Source organism: Hemitrygon akajei, chromosome 11 (genome assembly GCF_048418815.1).
Source record: "Hemitrygon akajei chromosome 11, sHemAka1.3, whole genome shotgun sequence".
In the NCBI taxonomy this organism is placed as follows: Eukaryota; Metazoa; Chordata; class Chondrichthyes; order Myliobatiformes; family Dasyatidae; genus Hemitrygon; species Hemitrygon akajei.
The window spans coordinates 101,228,701-101,253,914 of record NC_133134.1 but is presented as its reverse complement, the minus strand read 5'-3'; the positions used below and the strand labels follow the sequence as shown (position 1 = coordinate 101,253,914).

The following is a 25,214-nucleotide window of genomic DNA, read 5'->3' as shown; positions in this document are numbered from 1 at the left end:
TCAATTTTATTAAAACGTCAAGACTTGTGATTTTATGAAAAAGATCCAATTTTTTTGGATACAAACTCATATTCAGTTGATGATAAATTTATATTATGGGAAGCGATGAAAGCATATTTGAGGGGTCAGATAATAAGTTATACTTCTAAAATTAAGGAATATCTGGTAGAAATAGATCAATTAGAAAGAGATTACAAAATTAGAAAAAGAATCCCAAAGATATATGACAGAAGAAAAACAAAGGCAACTTGTCAATAAGAAGCTACAATATAATACACTCCAGACATATCGAACAGAAAAAGTAATCATGAAAACTAAACAGAGATATTACAAATTAGGTGAAAGATCACACAAGATTCTTGCTTGGCAGTTGAAAACAGAGCAGGCTTCCAAAACAATAAATGCAATTAGAACAAGTGCAAATAAAATTACTTATAAACCTTTAGAAATTAATGAAACTTTTAAAAAATTTTACTCCGAATTATATCAATCAGAATCACAAAATGAGATTGCTGAGATAGAACAATTTTTATCACAAATAACTCTTCCAAAATTGAATTCGGAAGAACAGAAAGGATTAGATATGCCTTTTACATTAAGAGGTTGAAGAAGTTTTAGGATCACTCCAGAGTAATAAATCTCCAGGAGAAGACTGTTTTCCGCCTGAATTTTATAAAAAAATTTAAAGATTAATCCCTCCCTTTATGGAGTTAATATATCAAGCGGAAAGAACACAAACTTCCACAATCTTTTTCGACAGCGATCCTAATAGTATTGCCAAAAAAAGATAGAGATCCTTTAAAACCAACATCATATAGGCCTATCTCTTTGTTGAATACGGATTATAAAATAATTGCAAAAATTTTATCTAATAGGTTATCTAAATATTTACCGAAATTAATACATATGGATCAAACAGGCTTTATTAAAAATAGACAATCGGCGGATAATGTAACTCGGTTACTTAGCATAATTCATCTGGCACAAAAGGAGGAGGAAATGAGTGTGGCAGTTGCTTTGGATGCAGAAAAAGCATTTGATAGATTGGAATGGGACTTTTTATTTAAGGTATTGGAAGAATATGGGTTAGGAAAATCTTTTATAAAATGGATTAAAACCTTAAATACTAGTCCCAAAGCTAAAGTAGTGACAAATGGTCAAATTTCAACATCATTCCAGTTAACAAGGTCAACTAGACAAGGCTGTCCATTATCACCTGCTCTATTTGTATTGGCGATAGAACCATTAGCTGAATTAATTAGAACCGATCGAGAGATTGTGGGCTTCAGAGTTAACCAGGAGGAATAAGATTAATTTATTTGCTGATGTTCTGATTTATTTAACAAACCCATTGCATTCGTTGCATAAATTATCTTTTAGATTGAAGAATATGGGAAAATATCAGGGTATAAAGTAAACTGGGATAAAAGTGAAATTTTACCCCTTACTAAAGGAGATTATAGTCAATGTTGATTAGTAACTCAATTTAGATGGCCGACAAATGGAATAAAATATTTGGGTATAAGAGTCAATAATGATATAAAGAATTTATATAAATTAAATTATTTGCCATTATTGAAAAAATACAAGATCTTAATAAATGGATGATGTTACCAATAACATTAGTAGGTAGAGTTAATGCTGTAAAAATGAATACATTTCCTAGATTACAATATTTATTCCAAACATTACCAATACAACTGCCCCAGAAGTTTTTTCAAGAGTTGAATAAATGTGTGAGGAAGTTTCTTTGGAAAGGTAAGATGTCAAGAATATCATTGGAAAAACTGACAAGTAAATTTGACCTAGGAGGGTTACAACTCCCAAATTTTAATTATTGTAAAGCAAATCAACTTAGATTTATTGCATCTTTTTTTTTGATGAAGAAAAACCGGCTATCTATATTAGATTTAAGATAGGAGAAAAAACTATCTATATTAGATAAGATAGGAGAATGTTACGAATGTGCCGCAACTCTGAGGGGCCGAAGGGTATAAAATCGCCCCCTCCTTTTTAAGAATCGCAAGATCGCTATTAATTCGGGTCTGGAACCCAGGAAATGAGAGAGAATCCACAAGGTTTGGAATGTGTCCTGGCCTCAGCGAAACAAAACCATTGATAACGGCTATTGTCTCTTGGAGACGGAATTGAGTACTGTACTATTCATTGAAGCCCCGAGGGGATGACCAGAGTGAGCTGGTTGAGGGATTGCATCATCCCAACCTGATTGACATCTGAGTAAGGATAAAAGAGGGTCTGAGGGACATCCCCTTTAGAAGCACCAGGAGAAACGCTAGAAATCCCGTGACAGCGTTTAATAGCGACAGCCGGTGGGGGGCTTGTGTGCGTCCTTCCCTTGCCTGGGATTGGCGGGCTCGCCACGGAAGAACGGCTTAGCTAAAGGAGAGGCCACAAGTGAACGGCCACACCAACGAGACTCTGACAGATCAAAATCATAAAAGGAAAGCCGGCAAGTTTCTCAAAATCTCTCTCTCTCTCCAACCATTGCAAACCCAGCAGTCCCCAAAGGCTGCAGCCTGCATGAACTGAGTGACTTTTATATTTCCATCTGACAATACATTATGCTCTAGACAACGATAGAGTTATTTCTTATTATTATTATTATACCCACACTTTTAGATTTAGTATTGACGACGTATATTATCTGTATGTTTGTATTGATATTATTTTTGTGTATTTTTACTAATAAATACTGTTAAAAATAGTACCATCAGACTTCAACGGACCTCTCTATCTTTGCTGTTAAGTGACCCAGTTACAGGGTTCGTAACAAAGTGGGGGCTTCGTTTCGAGATTTGATACCAAATTGGAGGGCCAGTGAGTTGGGCTTTTAAGTCCAAACGTGGGTCTGGTTGCGTGGGTAGCCAGACAGGAAACCAGCAAAGATGGACGTGGATGAATTTATAGAAAACCCAACTCTGGAGGCGCTAGAGGCGGCCACAAAGTCGGATTTGATAAATATTGCGAAAGGACTAAACCTCGCAGAGGTGAGGTTGTCAATGAAAAAGTGGGAGGTGCGGAGGGCCATAACTCAGTATTATATTGTGAAGAATGTGTTTTCAGCTGAGGTATTGGAAAATACCCCTGAAAAGGTACCAGCTAGTGGGACGGCTCAGTTAGAGTTGGAGAAGTTAAGGCAAGAGCGAAGAGCTCAAGGGCCAGACCGAGAGGAGCAGTTTAATGTTAGTCGGGAGTTTAGGTTAGTACCTCCGTTTGAGGAGACGGATGTTGATAGTTATTTCTTGCATTTTGAAAAGGTGGCAGTGAGTCAGAAGTGGCCCAAAGATCAGTGGGTGGCGTTGTTACAAAGTGTGTTAAAAGGGAAGGCACAACGGGCATATGCGGCGTTGTCCATGGAGGAGGAGGAGTCTGAGAATTATGAGAAAGTAAAGGAGGCCATTCTTCAGACCTACGAATTGGTACCTGAAGCATATAGACAAAAGTTCAGAAATTTAAAGAAAGGGTGGAATCAGACGTATGCAGAGTTTCCCTACGAGAAGGGTGTGCTCTTGGATCGCTGGTGTGCAGCAGAATTGGTGGAAGAAGATTTTTGGCATCTCAGGGAGTTAATTCTGATTGAGGAATTTAACGGTTGTGTTTCGGATGATATCCGGATGTATTTGAATGAGAAGCCAAATAAGTCCATCTCCGAATTTGCTAGGTTCGCAGATGAATATGCCCTAACCCACAAGACAAAGTTTTCCTCAAATAAAAGTTACCAGAGAGAACGTGGGAACGGTAGAGAAAGCCCGCCGGCTGAGGCAGAGATTCAGCCGGGAGCTAGCGGTAAAATTGAGGAGGAGAGGCAAGTCAGCAGGAGAGGTCCTGGCTTGACCTGTTTTAATTGTGGAAAGGTGGGTCATATTGCATCCAAGTGCCTTGCTCCGAGGAAGGAGACAGGAAAATGGAAAGCAGCAGTCCCTATAGGATGTGTTGCGGTGATCAGTAAATCGACGAGAAAGCCCCAGGTAGACAGAATACGAGAGGGGTCTGAGAAATGTATTTCAGAAGGAACTGTGTCTGTGAAAGAGGGAGACACACCAGTTCCAGTGCGGATCTGGAGAGACATGGGAGCTGAACTGTCATTGATTCGCAGTACGGTACTAGGTTTTGGTCGCAAGACTGGAGAGGTAGCTTTGAGAGGCATAGGAAAAGGGACAGAAGCGGTGCCCTTGCATAGGATCATTAAAATTGTGAGCTGGTATCTGGACCAGTTGAAATAGGGGTGCGTTCAGAATTTCCGAGAACTGACGTAGACCTCCTTCTGGGTAACGATTTAGCTGGTGGTGACGTTTGGTCGGCCATGGAGCTGCCAAGCCAGCCTGTAAGTGTTGAGGACCCGCCCCTAGATTCCAAGATCTATCCCGCATGCGCGACCACTCGCAGCACGTCGATAAAGGCAGCTGAGAATGTTACGTCCGTGGCCCCCTCCTTTTCGAGAATCACAAGATCACTATTAAGTCAGTTCAGGAGACCCAGGAAATGAGAGAAAGACATGCAGAATCCACAAAGAGTTTGGAATGTGTCCTGGCCTCCAAAAGGCGGAACCATGGATAACGGCTATTGTCTCTAGGAGACGGGATTGTGTATTGAATACTGAACGATGCATCGAAGCCCCCAGGCAATGAACCGAGGGAGGGGGTTGGTGGAGGGATTGCATCATCCCAACCTGATTGACATCTGAGACCCTGTGAGTCAGGATAAAAGAGGGTCTGGGGAACAGCCCCTTCAGACCCACCAGAAGAAATGCTAGAACTCCTGTAACAGCGTAACAGCGAAAGCCGGTGGAACCAGCCCACGTGCGTCCTTTTCCATTTGCCTCGGAATTGGTGGGTCTTGCCACGGAAGCACGGCTTTAGCTAACCTCGAAGGGGAAATCAGTCCCCCAATGACTCTCGAAGGATTGACATCATAAAAGGAATGGGCAAGTTAAACCTCCGTCTTTCTCTTCAACCAAAAAGGCTGCAGCCTACAGCTTGACTGAACTAAAGTGACTTTTATATTTCCATCGGACAATACCTTATCCCCTAGACAACGATAGAGCTATTTCTTATTGATTATTATTATACCCGCGCTTTTAGATTTAGTATTGACGACGTATATTATCTGTATGTTTGCATTGATATTTTTGTGTATTTTATCAATAAATACTGTTAAAAATAGTACCATCAGACTTCAACGGACCTCTCTATCTTTGCTGGTAAGTGACCCAGTTACGGGGTACGTAACAAGAATGAGACCAGTTTAAAAGAGGCCAGTATCAATTTGGCCAAGACTTTTTTTACCGACCCTGTACCAAGAGGAGTTAGAGGGTGGTAAAACGGAGAATAGGAAAGTGAAAGAGAGTAAAGGAGAGGAGGTAGACCTACCCTTAGCCAGGAGGAAATTTATAGAGGCACGGAGTAAAGATGAGAAACAGATAAGGCTGTTTAAAGGTCCAGGGTTGGACATGGATGATCTGTCTGGTTTGGCAGAACTGTTCAAAGAAGTTGAAAATTTTAAATGTGTTCCCAATAATGAAATGAGGGCAGTCCTCGATGAAAAGGATGCCATTACCTTGAAGAAGTCTGCTGGGTTGGCAGATGCGGTTGTTTCAGCCCACGGGGTTGAGTTTACTCCGGAAGGGAGTTGCCCAGAGAGTAACTGGGAGGATCAGGGGAATTTAGAATTTGAAAAGGGTACGGGTATTGAAAGCCTGGAAGAGGCAGATGTCCCGTTTGAGTGTGTTCAAGATATGGATGCACGTGGTACTGAACCTAGTAATGGAGCTCAGAAAAAGTCTGAGGTATTTGATTCAGTTGAAAAGGAATGCAGTCCTTGTGGGTCAGATGGACTTGGTTCAGTGAAGAAAGGGTTATCCTTGGTACCAGTGGGAAGTGAGAATTCCCAGTTGTTTGTGTTCGAAGATGTGTTAAAAGTTAGTGAGGAGATAAAAGGCGGAGGTGTGAATCTTATTATTGAAGGAAAAGGGAAAAGTGTAGTTCCTAAATTGAATGAAGAAAATTTAAAGTCTGGATTGATGTCAGAAGCAGCAACCAGGCTACAGAGACAATGGCTTGATAACACGGTGCCTGCGAATCAATTACAGGTTGATTTGGAATGTAAAGGTGCCCCACACGCTATTGTTATTCAAGGGAGTGCTATGAAGAGGCAGAATTTGAAATGCTGTTTGAACAAAGAGGGATCGCTTGCAGAGTTTAAACTGAAAACTAACAGCATGAAGGGTCCTGAAGAGAAAACTAACAACTTGCTTAAAATTAAAGAATTGTGTGGAAATTTGGAAAATGGTCTAAGTTTGGAACACATTGTGGATAAAATAACTCCTATGAGCATGCGAAAGCCTATTCCACACTAGTATACAAGTTAACCACTTGGGAGTTAACTGGAAAAGGGGCGAGGGTTGACGGGATGCCACTTTAAATAACAGGATCCGGTTTTAAGGGATTTCGACAAAGCATGTGAATAATAAAGACAACCCCATGGAAGATTGACTGTTAAGTTTGAAAGTAACATAAAGATTAGTATTTGCATGAACTTTTGTAATATACACGTAAGCTAAGATCACAACTCTTTAGTTTTTGTTTGCTGAAGGAAAGGAATAAAAATAGCTGGTTATCAAATTGGAGTCTGATGCTACAAGAATTTATTAAGGTACAAGATGTTAAGATATTAAAGGAAGTGACAATGTAATCGTTAACTGTTTAGATGCTGAATGGAATGTATAACTGTATTACTCGGTAGTGAAAAAAAAAACTCTTTTGTATTGTGTTAGATTCTGAAAATCCTGTAAGACTCTGTATTAATTCATTTTTACCGGTGGTAAAAATCTTAGAAGGGGGTGTTACGAATGTGCCGCAACTCTGAGGGGCCAAAGGGTACAAAGTTGCCCCCTCCTTTTTGAGAATCGCAAGATCGCTATTAATTCAGGTCTGGGACCCAGGAAATGAGAGAGAATCCACAAGGTTTGGAATGTGTCCTGGCCTCAGCGAAACAAAACCATTGATAACGGCTATTATCTCTTGGAGACGGAATTGTGTATTCAGTACTGTACTATTCATTGAAGCCCCTCAGGGGACGACCAGAGTGGGCTGGTTGAGGGATTGCATCATCCCAACCTGATTGACATCTGAGACCCCATGAGTAAGGATAAAAGAGGGTCTGGGGAACAACCCCTTTAGACGCACCAGGAGAAACGCTAGAAATCCCGTGACAGCGTTTAATAGCGACAGCCGGTGGGGGGCTTGTGTGCGACCTTCCCTTGCCTGGGATTGGCGGGCTCGCCACGGAAGAACGGCTTAGCTAAAGGAGAGGCCACAAGTGAACGGCCACACCAACGAGACTCTGACGGATCGAAATCATAAAAGGAAAGCCGGCAAGTTTCTCAAAATCTCTCTCTCTCCAACCATTGCAAACCCAGCAGTCCCCAAAGGCTGCAGCCTGCATGAACTGAGTGACTTTTATATTTCCATTGGACAATACATTATCCCCTAGACAACGATAGAGCTATTTCTTATTGATTATTATTATACCCGCACTTTTAGATTTAGTATTGATGACATATATATTATCTGTATGTTTGCATTGATATTATTTTTGTGTATTTTTACTAATAAATACTGTTAAAAGTAGTACCATCAGACTTCAACGGACCTCTCTATCTTTGCTGGTAAGTGACCCAGTTACGGGGTTCGTAACAAGAAAATATACCAGAAGATTTTATATATAAATGGAATCCAAATGGATACGGGAAAAGAATCTCTTTTATTAAAACATTTGATCGATTTATGGAATAAGGTAAATGTGGATGATGAGATAAAGAAATCTTTATTAGCAAAGAGAACCCTAATTCAAAATAGACTTATTCCTTTTACAATGGATAATCAACTTTTATATAACTGATTTCAAAAAGGGATCAGATATATAGGTGACTGTTTTGAAGGAGGTATATTGATGTCGTTTGATCAATTAAAGAATAAATATAAAATATCAAATAACACTTTTCTGTTATTTTCAATTAAAGGCCTATTTAAGAGATAAACTGGGTCAAACAATGTTAATGCCAAAACCTAATGAAATAGAAACTTTAATTCAAAAAGGAAAAATTAAAAAAATTTACGTCTAGTATGCATAATTTGATTCAAAAACAGACAATTAAACCAGGAATTCATAAGTCAAGACAAAAAAGGGAAACTGATTTGAATGTTAAAATTGATGAAAAAAATTGTTCAAGACTATGTCTTGATAGTATGACAAATACAATAAATGTCCAACTTAGATTAGTACAATACAATTTTTTACATCAATTATATATTACACCACAAAAAATAAACAGATTAAACCCAAATTTATCTGACCAATGTTTCCGATGTAATCAAGAAATCGGTACTTTTTTTTTTACACTCTACTTGGTCTTGTTTTAAAATTCAAACTTTTTGGATAAATCTAAGACTTTTACTGGAACAAATTATTGGAATACAATTTCCACATAGCCCAATATTATTTTTATTAGGCGATATTGAAGGGATAATACCAAAACCTAAATTGAATAAATATCAGAAAAAATTTATAAAAATTGCATTGGCAGTAGCCAAAAAAGCTACTGCAGTTACTTGGAAATCAGATTCATCTTAACTATGGACTGTTGGAATAATGAAATACATAGCTGCATTCCACTTGAAAAAATTACTTATAATTTAAGAAATGAATATGATATATTTTTTGAAAATTTGGCACCCCTATCTACAAAAGATAGGATTAAATATATAGGTCCTTTGAAGATAAAATTATTAGTTATTTGGGGGGAAAATAAAGATATATACTAAAGTTATTTTGAACTCCATGGAGCATGTGGGGATCCTCCGATTTTTTTTTCTTCTTTTTTCTTTTTTTTAAAACAGGGATGTTAAGGGGGGGGGAAGGGTTAACGGGAGGGGGAGGGCTAATATTAATTTTCATTACTCTATTATTCTATTCATTTTATGTAATTCTCCTAAAAATTTAATTAAAAATATATATTAAAAAAGAGCATAGCTCAATATCTAAAGTGCCTTCCACACAATCCCATAAACTTTACAATGAGGTTCAGAACTGAACATTTGAAATATCACCAGTGCAGAAAACATCCCATTCACATCAGATGTTGGAAATGGGATGAATTTTGGTGAAGGGGACCATAAACAGCTCCCTTGCTCCACAGCATCACACACCAATAGGCACTGCTCACACTGCACTCAGGCACCGAAAGCAGTTTTGAGCCCTTTATCCAAGAAAGGATGTGCTGGCATTCAAGTCCACAGAACTCTCATGAGAATGAAAGGATTAACGTATGAGGAGCGCTTGATGGCTCCAGGCCTGTACTCGCTAGAGAAAATTATTCAAACCTATTGAATATTAAAAAGGTTAGTGGATGTGAAGATGATATTTCCTATAGTGGGGGAATCTAAGACCAGAAGGCACAACCTCATAACAGAAGGACATTCATTTGGAACTGGGATGAGGGCTTTCTTTAGCCAGAGAGTGGTGAATTTGTGGAATTCATTGCCACACAGCTGTGAAGGCCAACTCATTGAGTACATCTAATACAGAGGTTGATAGGTTATTTTTTAGTAGATGCGTCAAAGGGTACAGGGAGAAGGAAATAGAACAGGGTTGAGAAGGATAATAAATCAGCCATGATGGAATGGCAGAGCAGACTTGATGGACTGAATGGCCCATTTCTCCTTTTACGCCTTATGGTCTTCGTCTGAAATTCTGGATGATCTCAGCATGGTCAAGCAGCATTGATGGACAAGAATAAATGGACAGAGGTGTCAAGAACCAGGGATCGGAGTACAAAGCCAGCCAATTGTTCCTGGCCAGCAGACAGCCCTGTTTTCTTTAAAAATTAGATTTACTCGTCACATGTGCATCAACAAATACAATCCAAGGAGTGGTGGAGGCAGCCCACTAGTGTTGCCATGTTCCTGACACCAAAATAGCAAGCCGGAACTTACGAACCATAATTTGTAAGTCTTTGAACTTATGGGAGCAAAACCGAGCACTTAGAGGAAACCCACGTGGTTACAGTGAGAATTGTCAAACTCCTTACAGACAGACAGCAACTAACCTGCCTTTGCTGGTGCTGTACAGAGTTACAGCAGCAGGAATTGACTCACCTTTGCTGGAGCTGTACAGTTATACTAACAGCTACATTACCGCACCGCCATACAGGAAATGAACAAACAGCTTTGTGCACACAAGTAGGACAAGGGCACAATAAGACACCACCTTCACCACCATGGGCTCAGTGAGGCACATTTTCCTCCTTTAGAATCACCAGTGGAAAAGCAAATTTGAGGAAGAAGACCAGCATACCCCTAGAAGCTGGAGGGCTGGGAGGCACGCCCACCTCCCTCTGCAGCTGCGATCCAGCTGCCACCAGGTCCTGCGCGAGCTGCACGCGCTCCTCGATGTACCGCTGCGAGGCTGGGTCGTTGACCGGGTTCTCCTCGTCTGGTGCCACGTCCTGCAAGTGCACCAGGTTGTGGCGGGTCACGCCAAAGACAGGCAAGCTGTGCAAGAATGTAATGTGCTGCTCCAGCACAGCGTCCGTCCCCCACTGGCCAGCGTGCAGAGTCTGCAGCTGCCTCTGGGTGTTCGAGTACCTGGGGTCCTCCAGCACAAACAGTTCCCTCAGCTCCTGTCTACTGAAGTACCGGAAAGGGTTCTTGCTCTCCCCCATCGACTGGCGAATCAGCGAATCTGTTGAAGACATACAACAAGGTTACAAGCTCCTCGTTAATTAGAGCTGACATTCCCCAGTGACACCCACACCCAACCTGAAGGCACCCAGAACACCCTGCACCAACTTCCCAGACAACAGTGCTTTCCACTCGAGTCTGCCTCACAGCACAGAAACAGGCCTTTCAACCAAACTGGCCCATGTCAACCCATCTAAGCTAGCCCCATCTTCCCACATTTGGCCCATATCCCTCTAAACAACCATCAGGATCAGGCTCCTGAACCAGTGTGGATAACTTCACTCTCCTCCATGCTGAACTGACTCAACTTCCATGGACACTACAACTCAGTATTATTTATTTACATTTTAAAATTATTTGCATGATTTGTCTTCATTTGCACATTGGATGTGTCAGTCTGTTATTTTAGCTTTCCATAAATTCTATTGTAATTTCTTTATTTTCCCATAAATGCCTGTGAAAAAGATTGCAATTTCAAGGTAGTATAAGATGTATTTTGATAATAAATTTACATTGAACTTTAAATCTTTCCCATCCACGTACATTTTTTTAAAATGTTGTTCAAATTGTATCGGCCAAATCATCGGGCACATTTGAAGTGGAGGTTGATAGGCTCCTAGCTACTAATGGCATCAAAGGTTACAGAGAAAGCAAGAGAATGGGGTTAGGAAGAAAACTAAATTGAGTTAATTTAATTACTTACATTCTTTATATACACGAGTAAAAATCTTTGTGCAATTTATAATAAATAGTATGTTCAACAGGATAGTCAATATAACATAGAAATATAGATGTGTCAGCATGAGTGAAGCAGTCTGGTGGAAGAAGCTGTCCCAGAGCCTGGTGGTCCTGGCTTTTATGCTGCAGTACCGTTTCCCAAATGGTAGCAGATGTAACAGTTTGTGGTTGGGGTGACTTGGGTCCCCAATCATCCTTTGGGTCCTTTTTACACACCTGTCTTTGTAAATATCTTGAATAGTGGGAAGTTCACATCTACAGATGCGCTGGGCTGTCCACACCATTCTCTGCAGAGTCCTGCTTTTGAGAGAAGTACAGTTCCCATACCAAGCAGTGATGCAGCCAGTCAGGATGCTCTCAATTGTGCCCCTGTAGAAAAATCTTAGGATTTGGTGGCCCACACCAAACTTCTTCAACCAGCTGAGGTAAAAAAAAAAGCTCTATTGTGCCTTTTTCACCACATAGCCAATATGCACAGACCACATGAAATCAACCATGATCGAATGACAGAGCCCTATGGCCTAATTTTGCTCCCATCTCTTATGGTGGTAATGTTTTTGCCTCAACCAGCGCATCTGACAGTTTATTCTACATATACATCACCCTCTGAACGATAGTTCTGTGTCAGAACTATTGAAATTTTCCCTTCTCACCTTAAACCTACCCCGACTAATTCTTCATTCCTCCACTCTGGGGGAGAAAAAGACTGTATGCATTCACTCTCTCTGTGCCCATCGTGATCTTATTCCTCTGGAAAACCACCTCCTACGCTCTCCTGCACTCCAATAAGTCCCAACCTGCTCAACCTCTCCACAGCAACACACACAATGTATCAAAGCAGGTCAGGCTTATGCCCCCAGGGAGGGGAATAAGCAGTCAACATCTTGGGCCAAGGTCCTACACCAGACTATTCCTCTGACCCATAACGTGAGGAACTGGCCAATAAACACCAGCCTCAACAGGTTGTCAGGAATTAACATGGCATTAACCTTACACTTCGGAGGAGGGCTGTAGAACAAGTCAAAACTGCCCAATGCAGCAACGGCACCATCAAGGACATACAGAATATATAGAAAGGTGCCAGAAAAGGCCCATCATGAAGGATTTTGCCCACCCTGCTCAGACTGTCACACTCCCATGAGGGAGGAGGCCACGTAGCATCCACACCAGGACAACTAGACTCCCAAAAAAGTAACTTTCCCCAAGCTGTAAGGCTGATCAACACCTCCACTTTATTTCCTGTCAGTCACCTTATGTACAGCCTAGCAACACTTTATGGACATACAATCAATGTATATAAGCTATCTTGTGTATTTATATTTAGTGTTTCTTATTATTGTGTTAATAATAAAAAATTGTGTTCTGATTCCTTAAGGATATAGTCGTGGCCGGGGTGTGGGGGGGGTGCGTGGAAGAGAGGAGGAAGTAGCAGTGGGAGTGTATCCCCACCACTTATTAAATGCTCCTAATGGCGTGCATCCCAAGTTGCCTCTCACAACCAAGCCCAGCTTCCGGGCTTCACATACAGCTTAGCTACTAAACCCAGCAGAACAGTTTCTACTAACAGGAGTAGGGGCAAAGGCTGGTACTGCCACCTTAAAACCAGTTGCTTTGGGCAGATGGGGCTTGTAGGCCATGGTTAGCAGCTCACTTAGGAGAAGGAAAACTCCGATCTCAAACCCCCACTGCCTTGCATCTATACCCACACATGGGGAAGGTGTCGGGAGCCTGCTACACGGGCAACAGCTTGGTCTGCATGTTGTACTGCCCTGGCTTGCGCAGCACAGACAGGTAGGATGCAACATCCATGGCTGACCTCAACCAACGGAGGGCCTCAAGATTGCCCAAGGAATGGAAGACTACTGAGCTAATGTGGGGAAGGATGGGAATGATGGGCTGAAGTACAAATCTGTGTTGTACGACTCACACAACAGCCTCAGTCATACCAAGAGAGTAAATGCAGTAGAGCAGGAACTGAGGCTGCAGGAGTCTCCCTGCAGAGGAATCTGTTAGTCTCTGGAACTCGCTGCTGGACTGTGGACTAAAGCAAAGTTCGAAGTAAATTTATTTATCGAGGTGCACATGTCACTTATACCAACCAGAGATTCATTTTCATGGAGGCATTCACAGCAAAAACAAAGAAACGATAGTCAATGAAAACACACAAAAAGAAATATCTGATATGCAAAAGACAAACTGTGCAAATATAAAAAGAAAAGACAACAATAATTAAATTAGCAAGAGAGAGCATAAGATGAAGAGTTCTTGAGAGTGACTCCATAGGTTTTGGGAGCAGTTCAATGTTGAGGTGAGTGAAGTTATTACCATTGATTCAAGAGCCTGATGATTGAGTAATAATTGTTCCTGACCCAGGTGGGTGAGCCCCATGTACCTCCTTCCTGGTGGCAGCAGCAAACGGAAAGCATGACCTGAATGCTCCAGGTCCTTGATGAAGTGTTCAGGATCAAGGAGGGCAGTAGACAGGGAAGATATTAGGCCAACCGGCTTTTTCCACAGATGCTGTCCAACTTGTGATTTCCAGCATTATTTTTATTCAGATTTCCAGCTGCTTTTTCAGGCATTTTGGCTCTCTGGAGTCAGTGGTAACTGCAGATGCTGGAACCAGAGCACCAAGCAATATGCTGGAGTACTTAGTGGGTCAGGCAGAATCTGTGGGTAGCCCACACAGCATTGTGCGCTGTTCTGGCCCTATTACAGGTAGGATATAATGCAGATTACAGGTAGGCCTGATAGAGGGTCTAGGCCCAAAATGTTGACTGTTTATTCATCTCTGAAGATGCTGCCTGACCTATTGAGTTTCTCTAGCATTTTGTGCACATTGCTAGGATTTCCAGCAACCACAGAATCTCTAGTGTTTACAGGTAGGATATGGAAGTTTTGAAGAGGGTTCCGAAGAGGTTCACAAGGGTCCTAAGCACAAGATATTCTGCAGATACTGGAGATCCAGAGCAACATACAAAATGCTGTAGGAACTCAGCAGGTCAGGCAGCATCTATGAAAGGAATAAACAGTCCATAAATGAGAGAAAAGCTGTGGATGCTGGAAATCCAAGCCACGCACACAAAATGCTGGATGGAAAAGAGCACAGCTGACGATTCAGACTGAAACCCTTTGGCAGGACTGGAGAAAAAAGTTTTTTTTAAAGTGGGGGGAGGGGGAAGGAGAGAGAGAAATGAGGTGATAGGTGAAACCTGAAACAGTGGGGGTGGGGGGGGGGGGGAGAGAAGAGAGATGAAGTAAAGAGTTGGAAAGACAGGAGACCCTGGAAGAGCACCAGAGAGGCAATGGGTGGACAAGATGTGAGATACAGAAAAGGGGATGGGAAGTGGTGAAGAGGGGCATTACCAGAAGTTTGAGAAATCGATGTTCATGCCATCAGTTTGGAGGCTACACAAATGGAATATAAGGTGTTGTTCCTCCAACCCCAGTGTGACCAGATCATGACAGTGGACCAGGTAAACTTGAGGGCAGAGTGGAAGTTGAAGGCAAAAAGGATGAAGTCAATGAGTTCAGTATGGTTGCAGGAAGCAGCAACAATGCAGTCCAGGTAGCATTGGAAAAGTGCAGGATGGTCACCAGTGTAGGCTTGGAACATTGACTGCTCCATGTAACCAACAAACAGGCAGGCATAGCTGGGACCCATGCAAGTGCCCATGGCTACACCCTTTGTTTGAAGGAAGTGGGAGGAATCAAAGGAGGAATTATTTAGAGTGAGAACAAGTTCTGCTAGATGGAGGAGAGCAGTGGTGGAGGGGACATGGTTAGGTCTGGAGTAAAGAAATAAAAACTTTGAGGCTCTCCTGGTGGGGGGGATGGAGATGTAAAGTGACTGATGAGTCTTTCAGCACAGGTGAAGGGTCTCATTAATCCTTTGGCCCTTAAGCTGAACTGGTCTATGCCAACCAAGGTACCCACCCCATTCATCTACATTTGGCCCATATCCAGACCTGATGAAGGGTCCCAGTCCAAAACATCAACTGTTTGTTCCTCTCCACAGATACTGCCTGACCTGCTGAGCTCCCCCAGCACTTTGTGCATCCCTGTGAACCGTTCCTATCCATGTAACTTTCAAGCATCTTTGCTTTTTTAATGAGACACTTCAGCTGTTCTGAATGGAAGAGAAGGTGGCGAATATAGAGGAGAGGGGAAAGGGTAGAGTGAGCAAAAAGGTATACAGGTAAGTCCAGGTAAGGAGATGACGGGAGAGCCAAGAGGCCAATTTTGCATTGCCAATGATTCAAATTCAAGTTTATCTATCAAAAGTACAGCATACAGTGAAATGTATTGTTTGCATTAACAGCCAAATATAGATGTGCTGGGGGCAGACCGCAAGTGAGGCACACATTACCAAATAACAATTACTGCACGGAAACAGGCCATCTCGACCCTTCTAATCTATGCCAAACACTTACTCTCACCTAGTCCCACTTACCTGCACTCAGCCCATAACCCTCCATTCCTTTCCTGTCCATATACCTATCCAATTTTATTTTAAATGACAAAATCGAACCTGCCTCTACTACTTCTACTGGAAGCTCATTCCACACAGCTACCACTGAGTAAAGTTCCCCCTCGTGTCACCCCTAAACTATTGCCCCTTAACTCTCAACTCATGTCCTCTTGTTTGAATTTCCCATGCTCTCAATGGAAAAAGCCTATCCACGTCAACTCTATCTATCCCCCTCATAATTTTAAATACCTCTATCAAGTCCCCCCTCAACCTTCTACGCTCCAAAGAATAAAGACCTAACTTGTTCAACCTTTCTCTGTAACTTAGGTGCTGAAACCCAGGTAACATTCTAATCAATCTCCTCTGTACTCTCTATTTTGTTGACATATTTCCTATAATTCAGTGACCAGAACTGTACACAATATTCCAAATTTGGCCTCACCAATCCCTTGTACAATTTTAACATTACATCCCAACTCCTATACTCAATGCTTGATTTATAAAGGCCAACATACCAAAAGGTTTCTTCACCATCCTATCCACATGAGATTCCACCTTTAGGGAACTATGCACCGTTATTCCTAGATCACTCTGTTCTACTGCATTCTTCAATGCCCTACCATTTACCATGTATGTCCTATTTGGATTATTCCTACCAAAATGTAGCACCTTACACTTATCAGCATTAAACTTCATCTGCCATCGTTCAGCCCACTCTTCTACCTGGCCTAAATCTCTCTGCAAGCTTTGAAAATCTACTTCATTATCCACAATGCCACCTATCATCTGCATACTTACTAATCCAATTTAACACCCCATCATCCAGATCATTACCCAGTACAGATTCCTGAGGCACACCACTAGTCACCGGCCTCCAACCTGAAACAGTTATCCACCACTACTCTGGCATCTCGCATCCAGCCATTGTTCAATCCATTTTACTTCTTCAATATTAACACCTAAAGATTGAACCTTCCTAACTGACCTTCTGTGCAGAACTTTGTCAAAGGCCTTACTGAAGATCCATATAGACAACATCCACTGCTTTACCCTCGTCAACTTTCCTAGTAACCTCTTCAAAAAATTCAATAAGATTTGTCAAACCTGACCTTCCACATACAAATCCATGTTAACTGCTCCTAATCAGACCCTGTCTATCCAAATAATTATATATACCATCTCCAAGAATACTTTCCATTAATTTACCCACCACTGACGTCAAACTTACAGGCCTATAATTGCTAGGTTTACTCTTAGAACCCTTTTTAAACAATGGAACCACATGAGCAATACGCCAATCCTCCGGCACCATCCCCGTTTCTAATGACATTTGAAATATTTCTGTCAGAGCCCCTGCTATTTCTACACCAACTTCCCTCAAGGTCCTACGGAATATCCTGTCAGGACCCGGAGACTTATCCACTTTTATATTCTTTAAAAGTGCCAGTACTTCCTCTTCTTTAATTATCATCGTTTCCATAACTACCCTACTAGTTTCCCTTACCTTACATAATTCATTATCCTTCTCCTTAGTGAATACCGAAGAAAAGAAATTGTTCAAAATCTCCTCCGTCTCTTTTGGCTCCACACATAGCTGTCCACTCTGATTCTCTAAGGGACCAATTTTATCCCTCACTATCTTTTTGCTATTAATAGAACTGTAGAAACCCTTCGGATTTATTTTCACTTTACTTGCCAAAGCAACCTCGTATCTTCCTTTAGCTTTTCTAATTTCTTTAAGATTCTTTTTACATTCTTTATATTCCTCGAGCACCTCATTTACTCCATGCTGCCTATATTTGTTGTAGATCTCCTTCTTTTTCCAAACCAAGTTTCCAATATCCCTTGGAAACCATGGCCCTCTCAAACTTTTAACCTTTCCTTTCAACCTAACAGGAACATAAAGATTCTGTACCCTCAAAATTTCACCTTTAAATGACCTCCATTTCCCTATTACATCCTTCCCATAAAACAAATTGTCCCAATCCACTCCTTCTAAATCCTTTCGCATCTCCTCAAAGTTAGCCTTTCTCCAATCAAAAATCTCAACCCTGGGTCCAGTCCTATCCTTCTCCATAATTATATTGAAACTAATGGCATTGTGATCACTGGACCCGAAGTGCTCCCCAAAACATACCTCCATCACCTGACCTATATCATTCCCTAACAGGCGATCCAACACTGCCCCTTCTCTAGTTGGTACCTCTATGTACTGCTGCAAACATTTTACAAACTCAACATAGCACAGCACCAACATAGCATGCTTACCGTGTTCAGATCAACAGAGGCAAACCAAAATAGAGAGAGAAGCCCCTTACCTCCCTCCTACCCACTGACATGAGATGCTATTCGATCCATCTGCTGGTTGCCCAACCCTCTACCTCAACTCCAGATTTCATAGCCATCACCCCCAAAGGCTACATCTCCAAAGTTGGTCCTGCTTGATTGCTGTGGTAGTCTCTCCCCAACAATTGGACCTGGTGCTCCTGTCCCACAAAATGCAACCCACCAAGACAAGACACCGACCCACCCCTCCCACCGCCGCTTGCCCTGAGCTGCCATTGCTGGGACTCACCCTTGAAGATCTGCCTCCTATAGATCTTTTCCTCCACGCTGCCACAGGTGACCAGGCGGTAGATGAGCACATCTTCAGTCTGCCCAATTCTGTATGCCCTGTCCACGGCCTGGGCGTCGGTGGCAGGGTTCCAGCTGGGGTCAATGATCACTACCCGGTTGGCAGCGGTGAGGGTGAGGCCCACTCCACCCACCTGGGTGGTGAGTAGGAAGACGGAGCAGTGGGAGTAGCGCTGGAAGCTCTCCACCACCTTCTGCCGCTCAGGCAAGGCCATGGTGCCATCTATGCGGGCCAGCTGGAAGCCCCTGGCGGTCAGCACCCTCTGGACAATGTCCAGCATCTTGCGTGACTGGGAGAAGACCAGGGTCCGGTGGCCCTCCTCCCGCAGCCTCTCCAGTAAACCCAGCAGGAAGACCAACTTGCCCGACTCTTGGACCAGCAGCTCTCTGGAGACCCGACGGACGTCATAACTGTCACCATCACCCCCGTCCAGCCCCAGCTCCCCCCAGACCCTCCTGGACAGCAGCCTCGGGTGGTCGCACAGCTTCTTCAGGTTGTTGAGCTGAACCAACGGAGAAAGCTTGGTCTGCAGCAGCTCCTGGATCAGTTCAGATGACACAAACTTGCGGTAGATCTCCTCCTGGATGGGGCTGAGGTGGACCCACACAATCAGGTCGTTCTTTCGGCTCAGGGACAGCATGTTGCCCTTGGCCGCTGGCCTCCATCCCCCTGTTTCTGCCTCCAGGTGCCGCTCCTCCAAGTCCCGAATGCCCTCCTTTGTCCGCCGCAGGAAGTAGGGCTCGATCAGACTCATGAGTGTCTCGGAGATGCGAAGTCCCAGCTCCTTCTCTGCCGGGCTGGCGTCCTTTTCTCTCGCCCGGGTGATGGGGTTCTCATACATTGTCTTAAAGGTCTTCAGGGGCCCCAGCAGCGAGCCCTGGCAGGCGAAGTCAAAGAGGGTCCACATCTCCTGCAGGTTGTTCTGCAGGGGGGTGCCAGTCAGTAGGACCCTGTTCTTAGCCAGGATGGCGTTGACGTGCTTGGTGGTCTTGCTGAGTTGGGATTTGATCTTGTGTGCCTCGTCCAAGACCATGTAGTCCCAGGTGAATGGCTGGCCATCCAGGTGAGAGAGCTGCTCCAAGTTATAGATCACCAGCTGGTAGGTGGTGATGACCACCCCGCCTTTTCGCTGCACCTTCTCCAGGTTCCGGGTCCGTTCCGCCTTGGAGCCATGGAAGGCTGCAGAAATGGAGAGAAACGCGTTGATAAGAACAGAACATAGAAACACAGTTCAAAGATTAAAGTATATAAACTTCATCATACAGTACCCCAAGATTCATTTCTTGCGGGGATTCACAGTAAATACAAAAAGACAATAGAACCAGTGAAAAACTGCATTCAAGATGGGCAGACAATGTGCAAAAAAAATGAGTAATAGAGGACAGGAGATTAAGAGTCCTTGAAAGTGAGTCCATAGGTTATGGGAACAGTTGGTGAGTGAAACAGCGAAGGTATCCCTACAGTCCCTTCGACCTAAGATGTTTCGGCAACCTCTGTGATATTGAGGTCACTAATTCTGCTCTGCCTACCAACTAATTGTGTTAGAACATCCAGACATCTGCCCCTGCATACGGTATGACCTCCTTTTGATTCATTTGTCCTCTCTCCAGTTATACAAAAATCCCTTTGATTTCCCTTCCCAAATTGCATGCTTAATGTATTTATTTTATCTTACCTTTTTAATGTTTTCACACTGTCTTTTGCACATTGTTTGTCCATCTTTGTAGCTTTTCACTGACTATTCTGTTCCTTTGGAGCTTAATGTGAGGGGAGTCAAATTTACTTTTGAACTCTGAACCCCCATGTTAAACTCCATTTGCAGCGTTTTGCTCAAACCGCGAGAAACACGATGACCTCACAGTACAGTTTACCACACACTTTCAACAAAATCAGAGCGCTCCAGTGGATGATTACTGCCAGGCATAAACGGTTATTTCCAAGACAAAATCCCCAGCACTAATCATCCCTCCACCCTTAAAAATACTTATTCATTTCAGCTCTCTTCTATGTCAGCAGTTTCCGGTCCATGGTTCTATCAACCTAACACTGGCCTCCTTTCTCTCCCCAAGCCCTCTCAAACACCCCCACTCCAGCTCGAAAGCACATCAGGACAGGCCCTTTGGCCTACAACTGTAAGTTAAACAATTTGTCAGCACAGGAAACCTGCCCGTTTGCGGGTCTAACCACCTATTCAATATTGTTAACATATCCCTTTCTCCAACCTCCTCTGGCCTCAGAGACCTATCACTGTATGCAAAAATATCTTGCATAGCTCCTTTAAGGATTTCTCTTCTCCCCTTAAATCTATGCCCTCCAGTAAGTGCCATTTCTACCCTAGAGCAAAACATTCTGAATGTCTTATCCCATTCATGTCTCTCAATTTTAGAAACTTCCATCATAATCCCATCAAGATCAACTGTTTATTCCTCTCCAGAAATGCTCCCTGAACAGCTGAGCTCCTCCAACATGTGGTCATAGGAGCAGAATTAGGCCACTCAGGCCATTGCTTCTACTCTGCCATGCCATCATTGCTAATTTATTCTCCCCATAATCTTTGACACCCTTAATAATCAAATACCTATCAACTGTGGCTTAAAATATAACCAATGGCTTTGCCTCCACAGCCACCTGTGGCAATGAATTTCACAGGTTCACCAACCCCTCTGGCTAAAGAAATTCCTCATCTTTGCTCTAAAGGGACATCCTTCTGAGGCTGAACCCTCTGGTCCTAGACTCACCCACCATAGGAAACATCCTCTCCACATCCACTTTCTGGGCTTTTCAATATTCAGTAGGTTTCAATGAGATCCTTCCCCATTCTTCTAAGCTTAGACCAGAGACATCAAAAGCTCCTCATACATCAGTCAACACTTTCATTCCCAGGAACATTGTCAAGAGCCTCCACTGGGCACTCTCCAATGCCAGCAAAGCTTTTCTCAGAAAAGTTATGGGCTGAAAAATCCTCACAATACTCCCAAGTTCTGCCTGACCAATGCTTTATAAAGCCTCAGCATTACATCCTTGCTTTTATATTCTAGTCCTCTCAAAATGAATGCTAACATTGCATTTGCCATCCTTACTGTAATGTTAAGAAGTCAGCATCTCGTAGGCCGTTTGTGACCCTGGCTATTTTTTTGTAAGGGTCATAGCAACAAAGAGCTTGAGAAAAACTATAGAAGCACAAATGCTTTCTCATAAGATAAGCTGAGCGGGTGACATCATCCTTGGTATACGTAAGAAACATTCTGCTTTGTACCCCTTATGACACCTGCAAGATAAGCATTAAAAAGAGTGGCTATTTTCAAGGGCAGGAGGCTTTGACTGTCTGTACCCAGACATAGTGACAATTAAAACTGTTATATGACAACTTATGACTGAAAAAGTTAACAATACTCATCCGTACAGAAACTAAGGGGGTTAACCCACATGTATGTGTATGTGACTGTATGCATATAAAAAGAACTGTATTTGCTTCAGAGGAGAGAGACCCTCGAAGCAGCCTCCGAGGAAGAGTGCTTAAGGTGGGTTCTCTCGGGTAATTTGCTAATAAAGAGTTAAAGTTACTTTCACCGTAGTACATGATGTCTTTGCATCGGGTAGGTCGAAAGAAGTTTACAACATTACCACCAACTCAACCTGCAAGTTAACCTTCAGGGAATCCTGCACAAGGACTCCCAAGTCCCTTTGTACAATTTTTTCCCCATTTCAAAAATAATCTACACCTTTATTCCTTCTACCAAAGTGCATTACCATACACTTCCTTACGCGATATTCCATCATCCACTTCTGACTATTCTTCTCATCTGTTTAAGCTTTTCTGCAGAAACCCTGCATCCTCAATACTACCTGCACTCCCACCTATCTTTGGGTCATCCACAAACTTGACCACAAAGCCATCACTTCCATCATCCAAATCATTGACATACGATGCAAAAAGAATCTGTCCCAACACTGACCCTGTGACACACCACTAGTCACTGGCAGACAACCAGGAAAGGTCCCTTTTATTCCTACACTGTGCCTTCTACCAGTCAACCAATCTTCTATCGATGGTGCTTTTTTTGAGTTTTTCAGGATTTAGATTAATCTTGATCAACTGCGTAGTTGAGCTGAGATAAGTGTGGGAAGATAAATGAGGGCAGGACTTTCACAGTGAATAGCAGGGACCTACTAGCTTAGGGGTAGAGATGCATAGTTCCCTGAAAGAGGTGTCATAGGGCACAGTAGGGAGTTCTTGGCACACTGGTCATCAGTCAGGACAGTGGATATAGAAGTTGGGTGTCATGTAGCACTTGTAGAAGACATTGGTGAGAACACATTTAGAAAATCATGCAGATTCAGTCACCACACTATGGGAAACATCCCTTTACACTGGAGAGAGGGCAGAGAAAATTTACAAGGATGTTGTTTGGACTTGAATTATGGAGACAGTTGGTACTTCTCATTGGAACAAATTAAGAGCCCTGTGTGTAGAATACCGTGAAGGATCTCCCAGATTTCAGGACCTGATACAGGTGTACAAGATGATAAGAGGCATTGATCCTGTGGATAGTCAGAGGCTTTTTCCCAGGGCTAAAATGGTTGCCACAAGAGGACACAGGTTTAAGGTGCTGGGGAGTAGGTACAGAGGAGATGTCAGGGGTAAGTTTTTTTTTACTCAGAGTAGTGAGTGCGTGGAATGGGCTGCTGACAACAGTGGTGGAGGCGGATATGATATGGTCTTTTAAGAGACTTTTGAATAGGTACATTGGAGCTTAGAAAAATAGAGGGCTAGTAATAAGCCTAGTAGTTTCTGAAGTAAGGACATGTTCGGCACAACTTTGTGGGCCGAAGAGCCTGTATAGTGCTGTAGATTTTCTAGGTTTCTCAAACCCCTGTGCCCCCTCACCATACCCTTTCTGCTCCCAGACACTTTCAACCTTCCTCATCCCATCTCACCCTTCCCAAGGCCCACCTCTCCGAGCTCAGAACCCCTCTCCACCCCACTTCAAGGAACTTCCACACCTTTCCTCACCCCGATCACGCTCCGCCTGCCGGAGTGCTCACCCCCGCCCGCTCCCCACCTGAAGACCATCACCTCACCCTTGACTCGGAGCCCCGGCGTCCAGCTGACGAACTCGTCCATCCAGTTAGCTATCAGGGAGGCGGGCATCAGCACAAGTACGCTGTGCAACAGGCGGGCATCGAACATGCCCGAGAGGAAGGCAAGCAACTGTATCGTCTTGCCCAGGCCCATATCGTCCGCCAGGATACCGCCGCCGCGCTGTTCGGCATACAGGCGATGCAGGAAGGCTACGCCGCGCCGCTGATGCGGGTGCAGCCGCTCGTAAAGCTGGCGGTAGAGGCGTAACTCGCAACCTTCAACGGGCACCCACTCGTCCTCATCTTCACCCTCATCGTCCTGAGCCTCCAGCGCCTCTTGCACCTTCCGTATCCGCCGCTCCAGCCGCTCACTCGGCCGCAGCGTCATGGCCTCCGACAACAGGTCAAGAGCCGCCTGCAGATTGCCTGACCGCGCCTGCTCTTTAGCACGGGCCACGCACTTGCGGTACCGCTCTAGCTGCTCGGAGCTCAGGGTGCTGCCCGTCGGCGCCACAGAGCAGTCAAAGGCGGGTACACCGCCCTCCGCCGCCACCACCATCTTTATCTCGCGCCGCGGGTTGAAAACCGCACAGGCGCTCGGGAAGGGGGCGTGGCGTATGTACTAGCGTCAGAGCAGGAGGGTGGGATATTTAATGTGATAGGCAGATAATCGCAGAGCCGGGTACGAAGGGGTGGGACCTAGCTGTAAATGACAGGTCGATTATCCAGTCAGAAGGAACCGGTTAATTACTTCAGCCGTGGGAGGGGTGTTTACGGCTGGGTCAAAGGTGAATGTTTGGGCGAGTGCGCTGTCAGTGCGCAGGGAGGGAGCGGGGTCTTGCAGTGAGATGCAGGGACAGATGGGACCTAAGTCTAGCCAACATAGTAAGACGAGCCATAAACGTCGTGTCTGGACTGGGCAAGATCTAGGCCGGTTGGCTACCCCAGTCGAGGGGCGGAACCTGGGTGGTATCCTAGTGGCGGTGGTAGGCATCTTGAGGGAACTGCGGCAAATGCCAGCAGGGTCTGAGGCCCAAACCCAGATGTCTGATGCCAATGTTCAGTAGGTCACAGGGTAGGGCCAATCGTGGTCAGTAGGTCCCAAAGATTGAAAACTTAATCGGCTGCGTAACTGTGTGTCTTTGAGAAATTAGAGATTGAGGTTTGACGTGCATCAGGAGAACTCACAAGTAAGTAGGTTCACAATGCGACATTCCCTCAGTACTGCTCCCCTCTCAAAAGTGTGACCTCAGGGATCCCTAAGGCAGTCCAACGTTGAGTTCAGAATTAACTGGCAACTACTGCGCTGGTGCCATATTGTATGGGTCTCCGCCGTTCCTTTGGTTTCTATCTACTGCATGGAGATGGGGAGCTTGCTACATGGGCCATTAAGGAGATTGCTCTCCTTAATGGTACTGCCCTGGCTTTCATATCACGTAGATAGCTGGGACGCAGCACCCATGGTCGACCCCGACCAACGGAGAACCTCAAAGGTTTGAAATCATCCCACCTCTCCCCTCAAATGTTG

At 43.8% G+C, this 25,214-nt stretch overlaps 1 protein-coding gene across 2 annotated transcripts in view; it reads right to left on the bottom strand.

Moving 5' to 3' along the window:
* Positions 1-24,258, bottom strand: part of ercc6l (excision repair cross-complementation group 6-like) — a 37,550-nt gene extending 13,292 nt beyond the window's left edge. For both annotated transcript variants that reach the window (XM_073061427.1, XM_073061428.1), the window contains exons 1-3: positions 23,687-24,258; positions 18,545-19,783; positions 10,375-10,761 (exon numbers count right to left, since the gene is read on the bottom strand). In XM_073061427.1, the coding sequence (XP_072917528.1) occupies positions 10,375-10,761; positions 18,545-19,783; positions 23,687-24,245 (2,185 nt within the window). In that variant the 5' untranslated portion in view covers positions 24,246-24,258. The remainder of the gene's footprint in view (positions 1-10,374; positions 10,762-18,544; positions 19,784-23,686) is intronic.
* Between the last annotated feature and the right edge of the window lie 956 nt (positions 24,259-25,214).